This window comes from Dermacentor silvarum, chromosome 1 (genome assembly GCF_013339745.2).
Source record: "Dermacentor silvarum isolate Dsil-2018 chromosome 1, BIME_Dsil_1.4, whole genome shotgun sequence".
In the NCBI taxonomy this organism is placed as follows: Eukaryota; Metazoa; Arthropoda; class Arachnida; order Ixodida; family Ixodidae; genus Dermacentor; species Dermacentor silvarum.
In genome coordinates, this window is record NC_051154.1 from 100,361,336 (window position 1) to 100,381,444 (window position 20,109).

General features: G+C 46.9%; 2 protein-coding genes across 2 annotated transcripts in view; both read left to right on the plus strand.

Moving 5' to 3' along the window:
• The window catches only part of LOC119433564 (GPI transamidase component PIG-T), a 47,703-nt gene extending 38,826 nt beyond the window's left edge, over positions 1 to 8,877 (plus strand). Inside the window, exons 9-11 of the mRNA XM_037700819.2 lie at positions 2,596 to 2,845; positions 7,527 to 7,715; positions 8,620 to 8,877. Of these exons, the coding sequence (XP_037556747.1) occupies positions 2,596 to 2,845; positions 7,527 to 7,715; positions 8,620 to 8,761 (581 nt within the window). The 3' untranslated portion in view covers positions 8,762 to 8,877. The remainder of the gene's footprint in view (positions 1 to 2,595; positions 2,846 to 7,526; positions 7,716 to 8,619) is intronic.
• Positions 1 to 20,109, plus strand: part of LOC119433473 (putative sodium-coupled neutral amino acid transporter 7) — a 531,279-nt gene that overhangs the window by 496,668 nt on the left and 14,502 nt on the right. The gene's annotated exons all lie outside the window — the stretch shown is intronic.

Genomic DNA, 20,109 nt, shown 5'->3' on the forward strand with positions numbered 1-20,109 from the left:
GGTCATCTGCCGTCCGCCATTCAGCCGGATTATGAGAGTGCGGATAAAACCGTTGTTCCTGGGGCGGTGATCTCGGGCGAGGCGGCGACCTAGGGTGAAAGTCAGTTGTCCGATACTGAGCAACGGTGCAGACGGCGAAACCCAAGTTGCCGTGTTCCTCCCGTGCAATGGACTAGACCAGGGAAACGGCTTGCGCGTGAAAATCGCCGTGGTCGTTGTTGGGGAGAGCAGGAGCAATTGCTTCGATTTCCTGACGGACGATTCGTGTAATTTCCGATGGCGGCGATGACTGCAGACGAGAGGCCTGTCCGTCTTCACATGATGTTGTCGGGGCGGTGTTCGGTAGCCGAGCGAATGACCTCGCAATACCCCAACTTTTGGCCTGCTCAAAACGCCGGCATTCTTCAATAATTGCATCGACGGTCGCACAATTTCGGCACAGTAATAGGTTGAACGCATCGTCTGCAATTCTCTTTAGTACGTGACCAACCTTGTCCGACTCCGTCATGTCCACGTCCACTTTACGGCAAAGAGCCAAGACGTCCTGAATGTATACGATATGTATGGTTCAGTAGACGTCTGAGCGCGGATAGATAGCTCTTTCGTTGCGGCTGCCTTTCGACCCATGGGCTTCCCAAACAAGGCACAAAGTTTTGTTTTGAAAGTGTCCCAACTTCCAATCTCTGCCTCATGGTTATCGAACCACACCTTTGCCATTCCTTTGAGGTAAAACAGCACGTTCGCCAGCATCATCGTCGAGTCCCAACGATTGACTTCACTGATGTGTTCATAATTGGAAATCCAATCTTCGACGTCAACTTCATCCGTACCGCAGAATGTTCGCGGGTCTTTAGGATGCGTAACGACCATCGTTGACGTTGTGATCGGCGCTGGTGCAGGTGTCGCACTGGCCGGCGCAGGCGGCGTTGTCGTGGTCTCCTCTGTCATAATGATGACCCCGACTCGACGACTACTGCAGAGCTCCATTGTACAGCACTTCTTCTGGTACCCCGCACCTCCACCAAATTGTCACGGGGATTCACAAGTACACGGGAGAGACAATATTTATAGGCTGCTGCTACCAGAAAATGGCTGACAGCATCTCATGAGGCATGTCCCGTCTTCTTCCTCTTCGCGTAGCACAGCGGTGCTTTAATGGCAGGCTCATACGCGATGCCTTGTAACAATATTGTGTGCAGTTCAACACTACTCTCGTTTCTAAATTTTTCCTATTTCTTGTCTCTTGCGTTTCCTGGCTCTTATGTTTTTAATTTTTTTTTTTTTTACGGTCCCATGGAAAACGTATCAGCGAGGTTCTACTGTATAGTATACTGCGTAGAAACCTGTGCTTTACCAGCCTTACAGTGTGTGCATTTTTTTTATCTGTTGTTTTTGTGTTTCATAGTACCTGATGGCCCACACGCTGTCATGTTTCTTTCTTCCTCCTCTTCTTGCCCCCCTTGATCACGGTGGCCCTGCCACAGTGGCCCCACTGTCTTTTTGATGCTGGGCACAAGGTCATAGGTTCGATTCCCTGTCATGGTAGTTTCATTCCACTGGGACCAAAATTCCAAGACATTTGTGTACTTAGATTTAGCGGCACTTTAATGGCACATTCGGCTGGTTCCTACTGCACTGTGACTCGGATCGCAACTATGCGAAGGCTGCTCTAGATCGGAGCCAGCGAAAGCGTGACCTAGCCATCATGCAGCCACTCACTAGAGCAATCAGAGGCCGATAGAGGAAACATGTTAGTGTTTTTGCTGTTGTAAGCAAACAAGACGAGCACGCACAGAGGCACCCGCCTGCTATCCCCGCAGCTGACACCATGCCAACAACGGAGGCTGGAGGAGCCATGGCACCGGAAATCCACCAGGTCTCAGTCGTGCTCTCAAGTCAAAGGTGAGAGCACCTACAAGTGCTCTGAGCTGGAGCACAGTGCTCTGAGAGAACCAGCCGAATGCCTTCCAAGCACTCGATTTTGACCAGCCAAACCTAATGCTTGCCACCAGAGCACTCTGGAGCACCGGAAAAAAGACCAGCCAAATGTACCATAAATAATTCCAGGTGGTCAAAATTAATCTGGAGCCCTCTACTACGGCATACCTCCTAGCCCCTATGTTGCATTGGGATGCTAAACTCTATTAATCTATCAATGAGTCAATCAGCCAACCAATCAGTCAACAGTTCTCTCAATGGCTAAGTTCAGCATTACACCTTTCAGTACACTATTGATCGTCCATTCATACGGGAACGACCACATCAGCATTATCACAGCAGGCATCATGCAATGTGTGGAAATCTCTTGCCCAGACAAGCACTAATAGTCAAGGCCTAATGAAAACTTAAGAACTTGAGGCAGAGGTAGTCAGTGTGGAGAAAGAATTGCAGTGTAAAAAGAATACAAGTGTGCAAATTAAGCCTGCCTCACCATCATTCAGCGTCATTAAAACATTTAATTTGGCCTTGATATAGTATGTTCTGTGTGAACACTGTATCTGCATCTTGTGTACATAGCTCTCTAAAAACAGTGTGCAAGTATTGTTCACATCTGAGTACTAGTCATCCAATCTTTTCTCATCCTTCTATCTCCAGAGCATGTAAGCTACCAGCCAGGTCGTGATCGAGAGAGGCCACACCATCTGGAGCTTACCCTCATTCTCCCTCCGGCAGCAGAGACAATTGTGGCATATGAATTTGAGCGAGCCTTCCTCAAATGGACTGAATACCCTCCCGATGCCAACCATGGCTTCTATATTGGATCAGCTGTGCTTAGCGCCCTTCTGGATGAACCTGTTGCCAACTACAGTGGTGACATCTCAGTCTGCCCCAGTCTGAGGCATTGGTCAGTAGGAGCACTTTCACAGTAGTTGTAGTGCACAACTTCTCTGCTTTGTGCCCTCTTAAGCTATTGCCTCTGTAACTTGCAGCTGCTTTTGTCTAAAAATTGTGGCGTGTATGCCTTTGTTTTTAGTTGTCTTGCGCTACTGCTATCTATGCCTCCATTCACTGGGAATGTGTGTTGTAGTGTTACCTCCAGGCACAGAGCAAGAATTCTTAAAGGTGCCCTGCAACACTTTTTTTAAAACCACAATTTTTGCTTTAGACCTTTTCTTAGCATTTCATAGAACTAAGAGCACCAGAAATTATGATTAACTGAGAAAAATGGGAGTAACCTACAACTCGAATTCTCGTGGTTTTGGATGTCACATTTCACTCCCCTTGACGTAGTACATGAGGCACTCAATAGCTTCAGAGCACGGATGTTACGTAACGGAAATTGGCACGCCATGGTTGCCAAGCCTGCTCAGTTTGTTGACAGCATTTCCAATTGGGCGGCACATGGTCTGATCTCGGAGGCCATGGCGGCACTTCTATGGTTACAACAGCTTCTACTAGGTGGCTTTTTGCACACCATGTGCTTGGCATGTTGACACATCGTTGCCATGGTTGCAACACTTTGCTTATGGCTCCGTGATTATTAGGTGATACTTAAAATGCCTGTAAAATGTAATGCCGTAGTTTTTTCACAGTGCTCGCAATGTTGTGAGAACGTAAATCATGCAGTACATTTTTAACCAATGGTTCTCACACATTTATGTCACGTCCATCGCAAGAAGTGCATGAAATCGCTGCATCATGATGATGCTATCGGTGTCACCCAACAACCTTTCTTGGAAGCGTTGCAGGGCCCCTTTAAGCAGGAGAAACGGCACTCTCTCCTGCATCCCAATATAGTCACAGCACAGAGCACAGTGCCGAGCCACCATTTGTTGTTGCACGAAGTTTGCTGGCAGCAAAAGGTGAGGTATGTTGAGCGTGCACGCCAGTTCCAGGTCATCTGCCACCTGTTGCTCCTTCACATCAAGGGATGCACCTATTTCTTGTGCTTCTTCATTGGCTTTACATTTTTAAAAATTACTATGATATGAATGTCAGTTAAAGGACAACTAAAGTGTTTTTTTTTTTTAAGCATAGCTGTCTTCTTTTTGATTGGTACATTACAGTAACTACATCACAGGAAGTTTTGACAGTTGACAGTACATATGAATGCAAAAAAAAGAGCACAGCTATCCACAAACTGATAAATACTATATTTCACGCTTAAAGCAAGAAAAATTATACCTTTAGTTGCTGTGTAACTGACATTCATTTCATAATTAAGGTATTTGAAGCCAACAAAGAACTAGGTTATGAAAAGATCCTGACAAATGCCAAACTGTTACTTCCGTGATTAAGGCACGACAACTGCCGTGTCAGGAGTTGGGTATCTTTTGCAATAATAAATTAGGGTATTTACTGTCTTTGTTATTAATTTTATTTAGAAGCTACTGCTTAGCATTTTTGCTCCATGCTTTAGTTGTGTTAAGTGTTCATAGCCACTGCTTGGAACTTTTATCTCTGAGCCAGGCAATAGGCCACATGTTGTTTAACACCTTTGTTGGTGTTTGCCAATGAGGACAACACTAAAAAAAAAAAGATGCATTGAATGTTCTTCACCTATTTCTGCGTGTTTTGCACAAGTTTCTGAACAAATAAATTAGTTTATTTTACTGCAATGTTTGAGAAGCCGCCATAATTATGGAAGTTTAACAGCTTTAAAATGAGTGCCTGCAAGACACGAGTTAGCTCATCACACCCTACCCTCGTTAAACCAATTAGAGCATTGTCTTCGAAGGTCATCTACCTGCACACTTGCACAGCACACGAGTAATTGGCTTTTTGGCTTCAGCAGATGTCATCAAATTATGGATTGCTGCTGGTAGTTCGTTACAGAGCCTGCATGACATGTTATTGGGGTAGTATCTACTAATAACTGCTGCTCAAGCACCTGTCACTCATGCATACCTGCCAACTCTCCCGAATTTTCCGGGAGCCTCCCGAATTTTGCCCACATATCCCGATTGTATGGACGCGACCTCAAATCTCCCGAAAAGTAGTCGCCACAGCACAGCGTTTTTTGTTTTTTTTCGTTCTTTTTTTTACACCCTGTAGTATAACTGCGAAAAAGCAGTGCGGGAGCAGTTAGTCACTAGCATGCACCTTGAATCGTGGTAGCGGGCGCTGCCATATTGGATTTTCCGAATTTGCTCGTCTCTGGCTAGCTCACGCGTTTTTGGCAATCCAGTCGTTATATGCTCGTGAGTGCGCTACGCATTTGGCTGTGTCAGGCTGTCGAGTGAAGTGCGAAATGCCAAACTACTTTGTTTCCCTGATTTTAGTTAGAGCAATAGATGGCGCTTTACGATATCATACACGACTGATTTTCCGTGCTTTGTCACTTCGCGGAGAGGTGACAAGTATGGACTGTACCCCGTGTGCCGTTTCACACGGTGTCCGAATTCTTTTTTTTGATCCCCCCCCCCCTCCCTTGTGCGGCGGTCTCCCGAATTTTTATGTTGCTAGGTTGGCAGGTATGCTCATGCTTCTTGACAAAATAGTCATGAAACTTCAAAAAGTTCATGGAGCATTGTTTTTTTGCAACTTCTACGAAAGAGCATGTAAACAATCTGAACATGGTTCAAGCACCATGTGTCATTCTGCACCAGAAACAATACATTTCCTCCTCGCCTTGTGGTGACATCATTGGGCTGCCTTAGCGTGCTAGCACACGGTAATATATTCTACTCCTCAATACTTCTTTCTCTGTACCTTCAGTTAATGCAACAGTGGTGCTGTTTGTGTGTTTCTCTTGTTTGTCACTTGGTACCTTGCACACTGTTGATTTTATGCGCCATGACCACATTGTATCATACGGAGCAGTTTCACAAAAGATTTTCTTTGTTTCTTGTGTAGAACTATTTAGCGCATTTGCTAAATGTTTTGAAGCCACTGAGTGTGACTGGTGCTCCCAATAAGCCACTTGATGGGGCCCATCTGTGACTTTCAGTGCATTAGGGCCTTAAAGCCCAAGAAACACAGTCCTCCTCAATCTCTTCAGGTTATCAAGCGTGCTGTAGGAGCCCCAACACAAGGCCCTGTGGCAGCTCTTGGCACTCACATGCTGACTTTGAAACTTCTAGCTGAGAGTGTACAAGAAAGCTGGTGTTGTCTCACAGAGTGGACAGTAGTCAGCACTAATTTGCAGTTGTTTGCTTGTGCATCATTTTTCCCGTATAATGATTAAGTAATATACTGTAAGTGCTCTTGGAGTACCGCGCTACAGTGATGGGTCACCGATCACTTCATAATGTTTGCGCTCTTTTCCTGTGCCAACATGCATGAAGCATGCATAGTATGTATATGCTTTTCAAAGGGTGCGTCATTGCTTTCCTTGCGCTCATATTATTGTATCCTGCACATTATGTGAAGGGTGCATTTTCTTAACTGCACGTTGATCTGATAAGATTGCTTTGTAGGAAAATTGATGTGGCGGTTAATTGTTAATTACACAGTCCAGTCACATTAATGTGACCACCTGTCAAAAGCCGGAATAATCACCTTTCGCAGAGCGGACTGCTGCAAGACGTGCAGGAAAAGAGTCAATTAGGTTGCTGAAGGTGTTCACTGAGATGTTGAGCCATGCCGACTCCAGTGCCGTGGCCAGCTGCGCTAGATTACGCGGTTGAGGATCCATAGCGCGAACAACCCGATGGAAGGGTCCTTCTGACAATGGTTGCAGGGTGTTTGCTTTCAGAGGTTTCATGCCATATACGCCAATGTCCATCTGTCCGATGGCGCATAAAACGTGATTCATCGGAAAACGCCACCTGTCGCCACTCAATAGACGTCCAGTTGCAGTACTGGCATGCAAATTCCAGCCTTCGTCGCCGATGAACAGCAGTCGGCATAGGTGCATGAACCAGGCGTCTGCTACGGAGGCCTAGATGCAGCAACGTTCGCTGAACAGCAGTTTGGGAGACACTGTTGGTAGCCCCTTGGCCCATCTGGGCGTTCAGTTGCTCAACGGTAGCATGTCTATTCGCCCGAACGCATCTCCTCAACCGTCGTTGACCCCTGTCATCTATTGCCAGTGGTGCACCACATTTGCCACGGCGGCACGCGAACAGTTCACAAACTTAGCCGTTTCGGAAATGCTTCCACCCTTGGCCCGAAAGCCAGTGATCATGCCCTTTTGGACGTCGGATAAATCGCTCCGTTTCTCCATTACGCCAACGATTGCAATAATTTTCCGAAGCCCTCACACACTCTTTATATACGCTCAAGTGCACTGTGCTGCCGCCTGCCTTCTTTGATTGGTTATTTAACGTCCGCGTCGAAAGTACGTGGTGGTCACATTAATGTGACTGGACTGTGTAATTAAATTCTGGGATTTCACATGCCAAAACCACAATATGATTATGAGGCACGCCGTAGTGGGGGACTCCGGATTAATTTTGACCACCTGGGGTTCTTTAACATGCACCCAATGCACAGTACACGGCCATTTTTGCACTTCACCCCCATCTAAATGCGGCCACCGCTACCAGGTTTCAATCCCACGCCCTCGGGCTTAGCAGCGCAATGCCAAAGCCACTGTGCCACCATGGTGGGTCGTGGTTAATTGTATACATTTCATTTTTCAGTATTACTGGAACAGCATCAGCACTTGATGCAAAAGACAGTCCAGGAAAGCAGTTTGTGCGCATCTACACTGAGACCTTGCTGGTATCCCTGCCAACACCTGACTTCAGCATGCCATACAATGTCATCTGCCTTGCATGCACCGTAGTTGCTTTGGCCTTCGGTCCCATACATAACATAGCCACCAATGCGTAAGTGGTATTTTCTTATTCATGTTTTTGTGTACCCAACACACCTTGTGTTGCTTGCTTAGAATGATGGATGGTATCATAATATTAAGTTATCACGGCTAAAAAATTTTGAAAGTTCATTTTCTGTTAGAATTGCCTTGAGGACTCTTTGTGTTGCTTGCTTAGAATGATGGATGGTATCATAATATTAAGTTATCACGGCTAAAAATTTTCGAAAGTTCATTTTCTGTTAGAATTGCCTTGAGGACTCTCGTCACGGGTCATTGGCCATTTCTTTACTATGAATTCATTGCATAACACATTTTTTTGCAGGATGTGTATCATTGTTTACGTCATGTTGTTTTCATGGTTTATTCTGTTTGTCTTGTTGTCAGTGTGAAAGCTACTGTCACTGATTCTTACATTCTGTCTAAAACCATATGAGAAGTATGATGTGAAGAGTGAGGTTGATGGACATTTTCCAGCGTCAGGTAGTTCATAAAAGATAATTTTATATGCTATTAGGCTCTCAGTGGAAAAAGATATTTTCTTTATTGCACGTTACTATTACACAAAGTAACTTCTGGAATATTTATTGTAAAATATTTTTGTGCTTACATCTGATGCTGTCTTTTTAGGAAAACATGCTAGTTTGGCATAAAACCATGAGAATAACATTCCACCTACTTTAAGCAGTAATTGTACAGCTGCAGTAAATGTGATGCTTGTTTTTAAGCTAATATTACTGGGGCATTTCTGTCCTTTCTTTTTTTTACAGTGACGATAAAGTCCTTGTACAATGTCTAAATACCTATACTAAAATGCTGGCTATGTCAAACTAATTTCTGCAAATCTTTCGGCTCTTTATAAGCTGGTTTTACCATCCTGAACCTGCTTGTAAACACATCTCTGCTGTCTCCTGCAGGCTGACCATTGTTGAAGCGAAGAAAGGAAGTGGGGGACTGCTACAGCGTTTGGCATCCAAGGCAAAAGGATTGTTTCGTAAAAGCTCTTCAGAAAGTTCTGGATGTGGCGACAGTTCTGATCAAGACAAGAAGAACAAATAACTTGGGCTTTGATTATTTAGTTTTACTAATTACCAGCTTCGTGCGCATATTTGTGCATGTAACCTGTACATAAAGCGTTACACAAGTTCAATTACTGTGCTAATAAATTTTCTTTTGTTATGGTTCGGTGTTTCACTTGCCGCGGACACCAGGTGGCCATTTCACCCCGCTACTATTACCCTTATGAGAAGTATCACTGGTGGCGGACGAAAAAACAGCTTGCCACTGGTGTGAGCCAAACCCATGACTTTGGCATTATGCGAAGGTTGTGGACTCAGCCCCCACCGGCAGCAAGTGCACTCTTTGTGCAAGTGATAGTTTATAGTTAAGTTATAGTTATGTTATAGTTTATGACGAGTAAGGAATGCTGAAGTTCTGCCCAAACACGCTTAATGTGCCTGCCCTTCGTCTGTCCATTACTCAAGTAATAGTTCCTGCGCAGATGCCATCAACACGAAAAGGAAAACGTAAGTGCATAGACGGGACAGAGCAGTAGGAACAAGACCAGCACTAGCTCGCAACTAAACTTTATTTGGAGCATCATCAGCCTATATTTATGTCCACTACAGGACGAAGGCCTCTCCCTGCGATCTCCAATTACCCCTGTCTTGCGCTAGCCGATTCCAACTTCCGCCTGCAAATGTCCTAACTTCATCGCCCCACCTAGTTTTCTGCCGTCTTCATACTATGGAGCACACTGCATACATATAAAGAAACAAGGAAGGTGTGCAGACTGCACCATGCATGACAGGACAGGAATATCACAGTCATCTTTCAGTGCATACGTACAACCACATCGCAGCATTCTTTCTCAAAACATGCATTCATTGCAGCGCAACCACTTCCTGCCTTACCGCCGTCCTCTCCCGTCTCTGACGCCGGCGCCCACTTTTCCGCACTCTCCTCCTCCCGCGTTCTCAAGCTGCCCTTTCCTTCCAACGAGATAACTGTCCGATGTCCAACCATGCAAAACGGCAGCCAAAGAAAGCTATTAGCTTTAACTCTTTCCGTACCGTGCCCATTGGGCATGGTTAGCCCTCTATCGATGGTTTGAAACGCCGCTTTCGAGGCCTTTAAATATTTATTACGATAGCAATTATATGGACACTTCAATTGGATTTCTGGCATCGCCGTCGCAGTGAGGTTCCATATAAAGTCTAAGGGCGATAACATCGTCTCCGCGCGAGTGAAAGCTATCACGGAGAGCGAACGCACGGCGGAAAGCAAATGCGACTTCCGTCGCGCGAAAGGCCGTGGAGGTATGGGAGGGAGGCGGGGCAACGCTGTGCTGCGGCACCAAATGCGTATCTTGCAACCGGGTGCAAGGGAAACTGGCCACTTAATCTCCCACGCGAAAGGAGGAAAGCGGGAAGGAGGGGGGGGGGGGAGCTTCTACTCTGCGAACAACTGCGCTTGTACTTTGCCCGGCGGCGGCGGTCGCCCGCACCGTCTCTTAAAAGCGATCTCCACACGGCTCTAACCTGTGTATGCACTGTGCATTCGCCGCTCAATTTCCGTTGAAGCGATAGACAGCACGAACCTTCGCTCGCTGCGGCGGCTGCGCTTGCTGCCAGCGTTTTGACAGTCGTCGTCTGCGGTCATTTAGTGTGATCTATTCATGTTTGCTTGTGGGCGCTGACACCACGCTTGTTAATTCAGTTAGTAAGCGAATGTGTCCGAGTTTATGCAGGCGATATACTACTATCCCTACTCCGAATAGCTCTCTACTAATTTGCTATCGCAACTGATGCTTCGTCTTTCGGGCGAAACTGCGACATTTTTTTGTTTGTTACGAACGCGGTATACCTGTACGTACCGCACGCTTTTTCACCGTGCCGTGGGCTTAAGGTCGCAGTATACGAGCATTTCATGAGACAAAAATCAAAGCTCCTTTCTTAAAGAAAGATGGTTGAACGCGAAGCTTTGTCCCATGCAAACAAAGTCCAAAGCTAACGACCACGCAACGAACCCAAGAATGCTGAGCGACCTGATGCGATGCATATGTGATTTTATTGCTTGCTTAGGATTGTATTTTTTTAACGTTGAAGTTGAATTTCGTTACCTCTTTCCGTCCGCGCCCATTGGGCATTGGACAGGCCTGGCCGCGGACCCTGCCAGAGACGCTACTGCCATGCCTCAGTTTCCATTGCCACAGCTACCGAATAAGCAAAGCTTCTAGTTCAGCCAGCTCGAACAGACGCTAAAGGCAAACCATTAACTCTTACCGTACCGCGCCCATTGGGCATCGTTAGCGCTCTATCGATGGTTTGCAACGCCGCTTTCGAGACCTTCCGCGCCGCTCACGGACACATTGCGCTATCGGACGTGAAAGAGGAGAAACTATATTTTTGTATTTCAAACAGTTCGCTTTTTTTCCCGCCAAGCGGTGATTTTTAAACACGCTCCGAAGTTTAGCGATCGTCAAAGCAGAACGCAAAAATGTCCGGCTCCGGAAACGGCGCGCGCGCTTCGGGAGATTGCAGATATCACGATTCCGCTGCCTCTGCGGCTGATCTTATCGATACAGCGAATAGCAGCGAGTCAGAGGACGCTGACTTTTCGTCGGACTTTGAGTCTGAAAGCGAGGACGACGTAAACCAGCCCGGAACATCCGCGGCCGCAGCCCGGCAGCAACACTCCATTTGCTAGTAGGTACAGCGTTTGACCGCTGGCGCCACGCTGCGCCGCTCGCGCGTACCGCGTTTCTAGGTGGTTTCTTTCGCCGAGGGTGCTCAAACGCAATCATATGGCTCGCATGAATGCAACGTTCCGAAGCGTGGCTGTATGGCTGAGTGGCTTCGGCGCTCGCTTTGGGATTATGCGCATGTTCACTGGTTCGAATCCCGTCCGTGGCTAGTGTTTTTTTTTCTTAATATCACGTTTTTCTTTTTTTTCCTCTCTGTTTGCCAGCGTGGTCGTTTGAACCCCGGTGCCACGGCGGCAGCCGTGGTACCGGGCGCCGACGCGAAGCGGCGGTCGTTGGGGTATTGCGGAGCGCAGCGTAGCAACACCCCAAATAAAAAAATACTTTTCCAGTCAGGTAGACTGCTCCCTCCCTGATAGTGAGATTATATTTGGATCATCAAAACAGTGATGCGTTTATAATACCACCGATCCCAACAGCAGGCTAGTCACCACCAGCCCAGCGTTTTCTCTGTCAACGCCTCCTCCGTTCCAACGGCGGCGGCTACAAACATGGTACGCGAGCGGCGCAGCGTGGCGCCAGCGGTCAAACGCTGTACCTACTAGCAATTGGAAACATCCCGGCACGCCCAACTGTAGTGCTTTCAGTAAAATTTTTGTAGTGGAATACCTGTTCAATGAAAAATTTGGATTTTTTTGGAGATATGCCTAATGGACGGCAGTACATTTTGTATATCTCATAATTTTCGTAACAATTTTTTCTTAGTAGATATAAGCGTGTCTTTACAAAATTTGTTCAATTTTATCGCACAATCTTGATCTTCGCTCCTAATATGTCATTACCAGAGTCCTGTTACCCAAATCATTTATGGTCTCTTTTGAGTTGCCTCTACATTTCCCTTCAAAGGTTAATGTGGCGAAAAGCTAATTGCATCATTGTTGACGCGGACGTGCACGGCTTTTATTCATACTTAATTGCGCTTTATTCCTGAAAATCCTGACACAGGAAAACAAGCGCATTAGAGGCACCAACGGCGGCTACCCCATCCGTATTTTTTCACTTCACCATGTTATTTTAATTTCCAGTGTGAACACCATGCACAGAGACATTATATTTCACTTTGTACACAGAACACAAAGTTTATTATTTATTTAAAGAGAAAGAGGTCGCCAACTAACAATTATTTCTAATGATATGGATAGCCTATGTCTAGAGAATGAATATGTTGCTGTATGTTCAACGCGCTACAAATTGCTTTGCGCGCTTTTTTGACACTGAAAAAGACCTGCAGACTTCAGTGACCCCTTCAGCAGACTCTTTTATCAATGGTGTGTGAAATGCACGTGAATGATATGTGTCTCAGCATTGCTTCTCGTTCCAGTAGGTAATGCTATAGCGACTTAGGAAAAAAAAACTTATAATAATTTACAACATTTATTGGGGATGGAAACATCGCAACGTGCATGCAGAGATCATATATATATATATATATATATATATATATATATATATATATATATATATATATATATATATATATATATATATAACTTAGTAAGCGAAGCCGGATTCACTCGACATCAGAATCAATAGCAGTCATGCGCAGCAGAGCTTTTACTAGGACTCAGAATAATAATAAAAGAAAGAGGCTGCAGTTTCGCCGCAAAGGCGAAGCACTATTAGTGATAGCGAAGCATAAGACAATTACGCGAAGGAAGATTCTTCGCTTATAAATCCGTGTAAGAGCCACACGGATTTTTAAATCCAACTGAGAAGCAATCGCGTTCACCGCTGATTCCGATCGCGCTCCACTGCGAATTTTCCCTCGCAGCGTACTTTCGCGCGTCGCAACTATAAAGAGCAAGTCGGTTACAACTTAAAAAGACAGGAGAGGCGCCCCGCCCTGATCACTGAAGCGCAGCAGCCGATTGCCACCGCCACGGTGTTAAAAGTATATACGTGGCGACTAAAGAAAGTCCCGCTGACGCGACTCGGCCCAGCTCGAAGCGCGGGCAGCCGTGTCCTCTGTCGGCGGGGTCACCGGCCATCCGGCTCATGATGTCAGTCTAGAGTGCGCGCACATTGGTAGATGCTCGTGTGCATCCGCCTTTGAGGGGCAAATGTCGCTACCTTCTAAAGTTGTACACGGCTATAGATGGCGGGAGGAGGCGATCGCGGAGGTTTACGGCGGATTTCATAATCGTAGTTGGAAAAATTTGATAAAATGGCCCGGTCCCTTGTAAGGCTCGTCAAAATTGCGGCAAAAAAGTGCGGCCCTCACACGAGTCTGTACGTTGGTGGTGTCGCTTATATGAATTGTAGTAACATTTACTTACTAATTAAAATAACAAACATCGTGCAATGCGCCGACCATATAAGCTTGTAAATATCTCGCTGGATGACCACGAGCAGTCAGTCGCTATCACAACGCTGGCATTATGAAGAATGCTGGCAGCGGGGACGAACGGTCCGTACAGCCATGCGATTTACCGCGACTCCGAAAATTAGATTCATCATCATCATTTGCATATTTTTATGTCCACTACAGGACGACCTCTGTCAGCGATCTCCAATTACCCCTGTCTCTTAACTTAGGCTATGCGATCTGCAACACTTCGGGCGCGGAAAAACAGCCTAAGAAGGTAGACAGTGCGCATGAAGTTAGCAGCCACCCCTGCTCACCCTTGATCATTGCCGCTCAATAACACAATCCACGCTGTTCCTATATTTGCTATCGAGTCCTATCGCGCTTTTCAGATATGGCTGTCTTATTTATTTATTTGTTAATATATTTATTTATTTGGGCACCTGATGACCTTTACTGTATAATCATTATTTATGCCTCCGGAAAATAAACGAAACCAGTGGCATAAGGCATGCTTTGACAAGTAATGAAACTATTGCTTTATGGAATCACATCATACTTATGCTAATAATTCGTCGTAAGTTGTGTTCAGAAATTGTTTTATATCGCGTTTAATTTTTATATACATTATGTCTTACCTTCTCAATAACTTACCTTTCGTCAGGAAAAGATTTCTTGATTGTATCTTTTGTATTAAAACAACCCGGCCGCCGTGGTTGCTCAGTGGCTATGGTGTTGGGATGCTGAGCACGAGGTCGCAGGATCGAATCCCGGCCACGCCGGCCGCATTTCGATGGAGGCGAAATGCGAAAACACCCGTGTACTTAGATTTAGGTGCACGTTAAAGAACCCCAGGTGGTCCAAATTTCCGGAGTCCCCCACTACGGCGTGCCTCATAATCAGATCGTGGTTTTAATTGGCACGTAAAACCCCATAATTTAATTTTTATTTTAAACATTTTTAAACATTTACAAGGCGTTACATGGCTTTTTTAATTAATGTGCATTTGTGCGATGTAATGTGCACAAAACAAATATAACTCCCTAACGTTTTTAACTGAATCCGCTTGTCGCATGGCTCTTGTGAGAGATGACACTCTCTTGGTAGTGCTAGGGGACTCGGACTGTAAAACTGAATTGTCTCCTACTCTGAGGTTTTGCAAATACTCATATAAGCTCGTCACTTATGTGAACAATCTTTCGAGGTCACACGAAGTCTCCAGTGTAATTTTTATTACAGGTAAGATATATATATATATATATATATATATATATATATATATATATATATATAATAGAGACCCGCCGGGGTGGCTCAGTCAGCTAAGGCGTTGCGCTGCTGAGCACGAGGTCGCGGGATCGAATCCCGGCCCCGGCCCCGGCGGCCGCATTTCGATGGAGGCGAAATGCAAAAACGCCCGTGTGCTTGCGTTGTAGTGCACGTTAAAGAACCCCAGGTGGTCAAAATTAATCCGGAGCCCTCCACTACGGCGTGCCTCATAATCAGAAGTGGTTTTGGCACGTAAAATCCCAGAAAGAAGATATATAGTAGTAACTTACCCAACAGTTTCGATCGGTGGACCGACCTTCTTCAAGGGTCGGTCCGGTGGATCGGTGGATCGACCTTCTTCAAGGAGCGGATTGCGAAGGGCCGGCGTCGTCGGTCATTGTGGCCGCAGATGACAACGTACGGCTGCGGAGCTCCAGGTCGGGGAAGACGTTAACCCAGCACCTCCACCAAATGTCACGGGATGTTCTTGTAAGTCAACAGGGCAGGGCGTCTGACCGAAGTACAAGAAGACGGAGCAGTCTCAGCTGGACACCGATCGAGCGCGCATATAGTTCGTCAACTTCTTCTTTCACAATTCACCGTGCCGGCACCGATAATCTCCAGTACAATCTATATATATATATATATATATATATATATATATATATATATATATATATATAGGGAAGGTTCGGAAAGCTGGTCAGGCCCCAGCCCCCCCCCCCCCCCCCCTTCCGGAAAAATTAGAACTTTCCGCCTATGAAACGGAGCCTAGGAGTGCTCTGCCGATACGACCAAGAAATCCTGACAAGCCGAGCAATCGCCGACTATGAGAGCAGCGCTCCTGTATTGCAACTATTCATCTCATTTTCCATTCTTATTATTCCTCACTTGCCCAATCCCGGCAATAGCGCGTCGGCGCGGCTTTGTCCAAGCCGATGACCAAGTGCGAAAAGAATGGAAAATAAATGGATCGTTTAGAATACAATTCCATGGCTGCGCATGTGCAGCAGATTATCGCGGCCATGCTTAGACGGCGCAGCATCAAGCCTACGGACCGCGGGATTTACGAAAACGAAATTCCGAGCATTTTGTGACTGTAGCCAGTAAAACCGCAAAACCGTACAGCACTATGTTGGCATATAGTACAGGCTGTAAATCTAAATACCACGCTGCGTGCCCAGTCCGCGGTTCGTAAACTTTTGACACCAACTGTACCGGGATATCAAAACGCTGGAACTCTGTTTGGTATAAGTTGGGGCACTCAAGGCGGGAGCGTGCCGGGAGTCTTTATAAGATCGGCTGGCAGCTATCGCGGATGGCGAACAACCGATCTTGTATACGAAAACCCCCCGGTAGGCTGCAGCCGCGGCATTCCCAACCCACGACTGCCTAGGTTCCAACTTTGATCCCCCCGTCCGCTGCCCCTTGCATGGGTGTCCTGAATATCCTGCGCTGCCCACTTTTTGAGGGGGTGCTGATGAGGCCTTATCCAAATGGCAGGGTGTATGGGGCCAATTTGCCAGTCTTCAACGGTGCGAAAATCAGCTATTAAAGCGAAGCTTTCTATCTCTCACTGATTCCTCCGTGAGCGCCGAAAACGCACGGCAGGAAAGCCACACAATAAAACAATGGCGCACGACATACGTATCGTAGAACACTACAGTTTACACTCGCAGTTGCACCGATAAGAACAATGGAAACTGCAACACCATGCTACCCAGACGAACTGTATATATCTGCATTGCATTACGCGCGTCACGCAATGCATTCCCGGCCGTCACCGTGGGTAGGCGCGGGTGCAGCGCACGGTAGAAGAGGCTGCCGTACGCGAACGTAAGCGCGATCGTGCCCGATCCGTGTATCGGCAACGGCAGAGCCTCTGGCCGTCTACCACAGCGATCACAAGGCAGTATACTGTGCAAGTGTAGAGTCGTCCGAGAAAGTGTGAGTGTGTGCGCTTAATCAACGGCTACATGATCTAAAATAAGGGCTATGCAACTTAGCGAAATGTGTCTTCATTCAACTTCAACGTTTAAAAAATACAATCTTAAACAAGCAATCAAATCACATATTCATCGCATCGGGTCGCTCAGCATCCCTTGGGTTCGTTGCGTGGTCGTTGGCTTTGGACTTCGATTCAGTTTGCATGGGAGAAAGCTTCGCGTTCAACCATCTTTCTTTAAGAAAGGGGCTTTGATTTTTTTATGTTTTCAGCAAATATTTGTAATGCGTAAGGATTTCTATGCGAAAGTACTGCGTATGTAATGCGTAAGGATTTCTATGCCTACCCTACGAGGAAACCCGTCCGTCCGTCCGTCCGTCCGTCCGTCCGTCACGTAAGACGATCGCTTTCAAGAGAGGGCCGGCAGCAGCGAACGAACTGACCTTCGTGCTGCCTGTCGCTTCAACGCGAACTACGTGGCGAGAACACAGCGCACACGCAGCTATCAGCACTCGGCGCCCTCTGTCCCCATCGCGCTTTATGGCCCGCGCATCTCGAGCTTCAACGCGAACTAAGCGGCAAGAACACAGCGCACTCTGTCCCCATCGCAGATCGCTTTCAAGATAGGGCCCACGCGGCCGCAGCCGGAGTAAGGTTGATCACTGTTCATAATGGTTGGACGCGGATGGATAAGGCGCTAAAGAGCGATAACGGCTTATAACGATCGAAACGTCATCAGCGCACCTGGCGCCGCCACCTGCAGTATACTTCGCTTGCGTTGTCAATGCACCTTACGCCGCCATCCGCCTCAGTTCGTGTCGCCGCAGCGCTGTCGTTTATACTGGTCGGATCAAGTTTCATAACATTGATAATGACACCGGGCTGCGTGGAGATGAGCAGGTGGCACAATGCTTACGCATACTTAGACAATTCCCAGATGAGTTTCCGCCTGAATTTTTAAATGCGTAAGCATTTCTACGCTTACCCAACGATCGAGACAACCGTCCATCCGTCCGTCCGTCCGTCCGTCATGTAAGACGATCGCTTTCAAGATAGAGCCCGCAGCAGCGAGCGACTTTACCTTCGTGCTACCTAGAGTGCTGCCTGTCGCTTCAACGCAAACGAAGCGGCGAGAACACAGCGCTCACGGAGCTCTCAGCACAAGCCGCACTCTGCCCGTTTCGCAGATCGCTTTCAAGATACGCGCGCGCGCGTCTCTCTTCAACTCTAAAAGCTGATTCACACTAGGCCAACACGACACCCATTTTTGGTCTGCAGACTGTTGACGACAGCGTTTTCGTTCCTTTAAACCGTTGGACACAGCGCTTTCCGTCCTATCAGCAGACCAAAATCTGTGTCGTGTCGGCCTAGTGTGAATGTGCCTTAAGTACACACTGTGCGACAAGCTATCAGCAGTCGGCACTCTCTGTCGGCATCGCGGATCGCTTTCAAGATACGGTCCGCGCGGCCATGCCATATGCAGCGGAGTAAGTTTGGTCACGGTTTATAATGGTTCGACGTGGATGGATAAGACGCTAAAGAGCGATGACGGCTTATAATGGTCGGAACATCAAGCGCCGCCACCTGCAGTACTACGCTTGCGTTATCAATGCACTTTGCGCCGCCGTCCGCATCAGTTCGTGTCGCCGCAGCGCTGTCGCTTATACTGGTCGGGTCAAGTTTCATAACATGGATGATGACACCGGGCTGCGTCGAGATGAGCAAGTGGCATAATGCTTACGCATACTCAATTCCCAGAGGAGTTTCTGCAATTTTTTAAATTAAAGAACGAAGCAAAATCGTGCAATAAATTACTCTGCGACCTGCAGAGAAGCTTTTAAGTAAACACCTGTCGACAAACCCACTTGTCAAGGTCATTTAGTCGTCTAACAGGTTTCGAACTGTGGCACGTACTACATCTCGCTGCGCAAGAAAATCGGCGCCCGCGGGTCGCGTAGCCTTGGCTCTGCTGTACGTAACTACAGAAACAGAGTATACTTGCAGATACAACAATGAACCCTCGAAAGTATTAAGCGGAATAGTGCAAATGCTCTGCAGAGACTACAGAGGTATGCGATGCGTAGCGAAGTGGCGAGCGAGGAGGCGAAGCGACGGGCCGACGAGACGCGTACATTCAAAATCACTTATCGAAGACGAATTTGTTGCGGAACGTAGCGTGTGCGGCCCCTTCTGGTTCCGGTCGTACGTCGTCAGGGTGTCGCGGCCCGCGCACGTGGCGCTCCTCGAGTGAGCGTTTCTCCGGGGGGACGTGAGTTCGTTCGGGCTTTGTACCATGTGCAGGGGAGACATCCTTCGCATTGACTCGCATAATCATCGAAGATAGTTTCCGCCGTATTTTCTACAGCGAAGCTGTATACCTCTACCAGCCAAGGAAAGGTTCGTGTCGTTGGCGTAAGCAAAAAACGCCAGGCTAAAAATTGAATACAAACAGCATATCTCCTTTGAAATCAGGCATACAGCATACAGCTCAGCACTCGTTTTCGAAATAAAAACCACAAAACAAGCATCAAAACCACACGATGGATGATAAAGCGCGTGTGAACAATGGGAACACCCTCCGACGCGTTCCGGTAAAGTCTAGGTTTGCAGCTGCTTCGAAAGCGGTTGATGTCATTCAAAACCCTCGTGAAACCACTGTCTCTGGTTTCACTCTTTGTATAGAGCCACGTGTGTGAATTCAAGTGTCTTCACAGTGGGTAATCGTTATGGGTGTCGTTTACAGCTTCGCTGTCCAACCACCTTCACAGCGTGGATTGGAGCCACAGTTTTTTTGTTTTTTTCTTTAGCGTTCTCTTCGCATTCTCTTCGTTTTCTTTAGCATTCGCTTGTTAGTCCGTTACGTAAAGAAATAAATAATAAAAGAAAATCACGCAAGAACTCCTCTGGGTTGTCTAAGTATGTGTAAGCATTGTGCCACTTACTCATCTCCACGCAGCCCGGTGTCATTAGCAGTGTTATGATTCTTATGAAACTTGATCCGACCAGTACAAACGACAGCGCTGCGGCGACACGAACTGGTGCGGACGGCAGCGCAAGGTGCATTGATAACGCAAGCAAAGTACTGCAGGTGGCGGCGCCAGGTGCGCTGATGACGCTTCGATCGT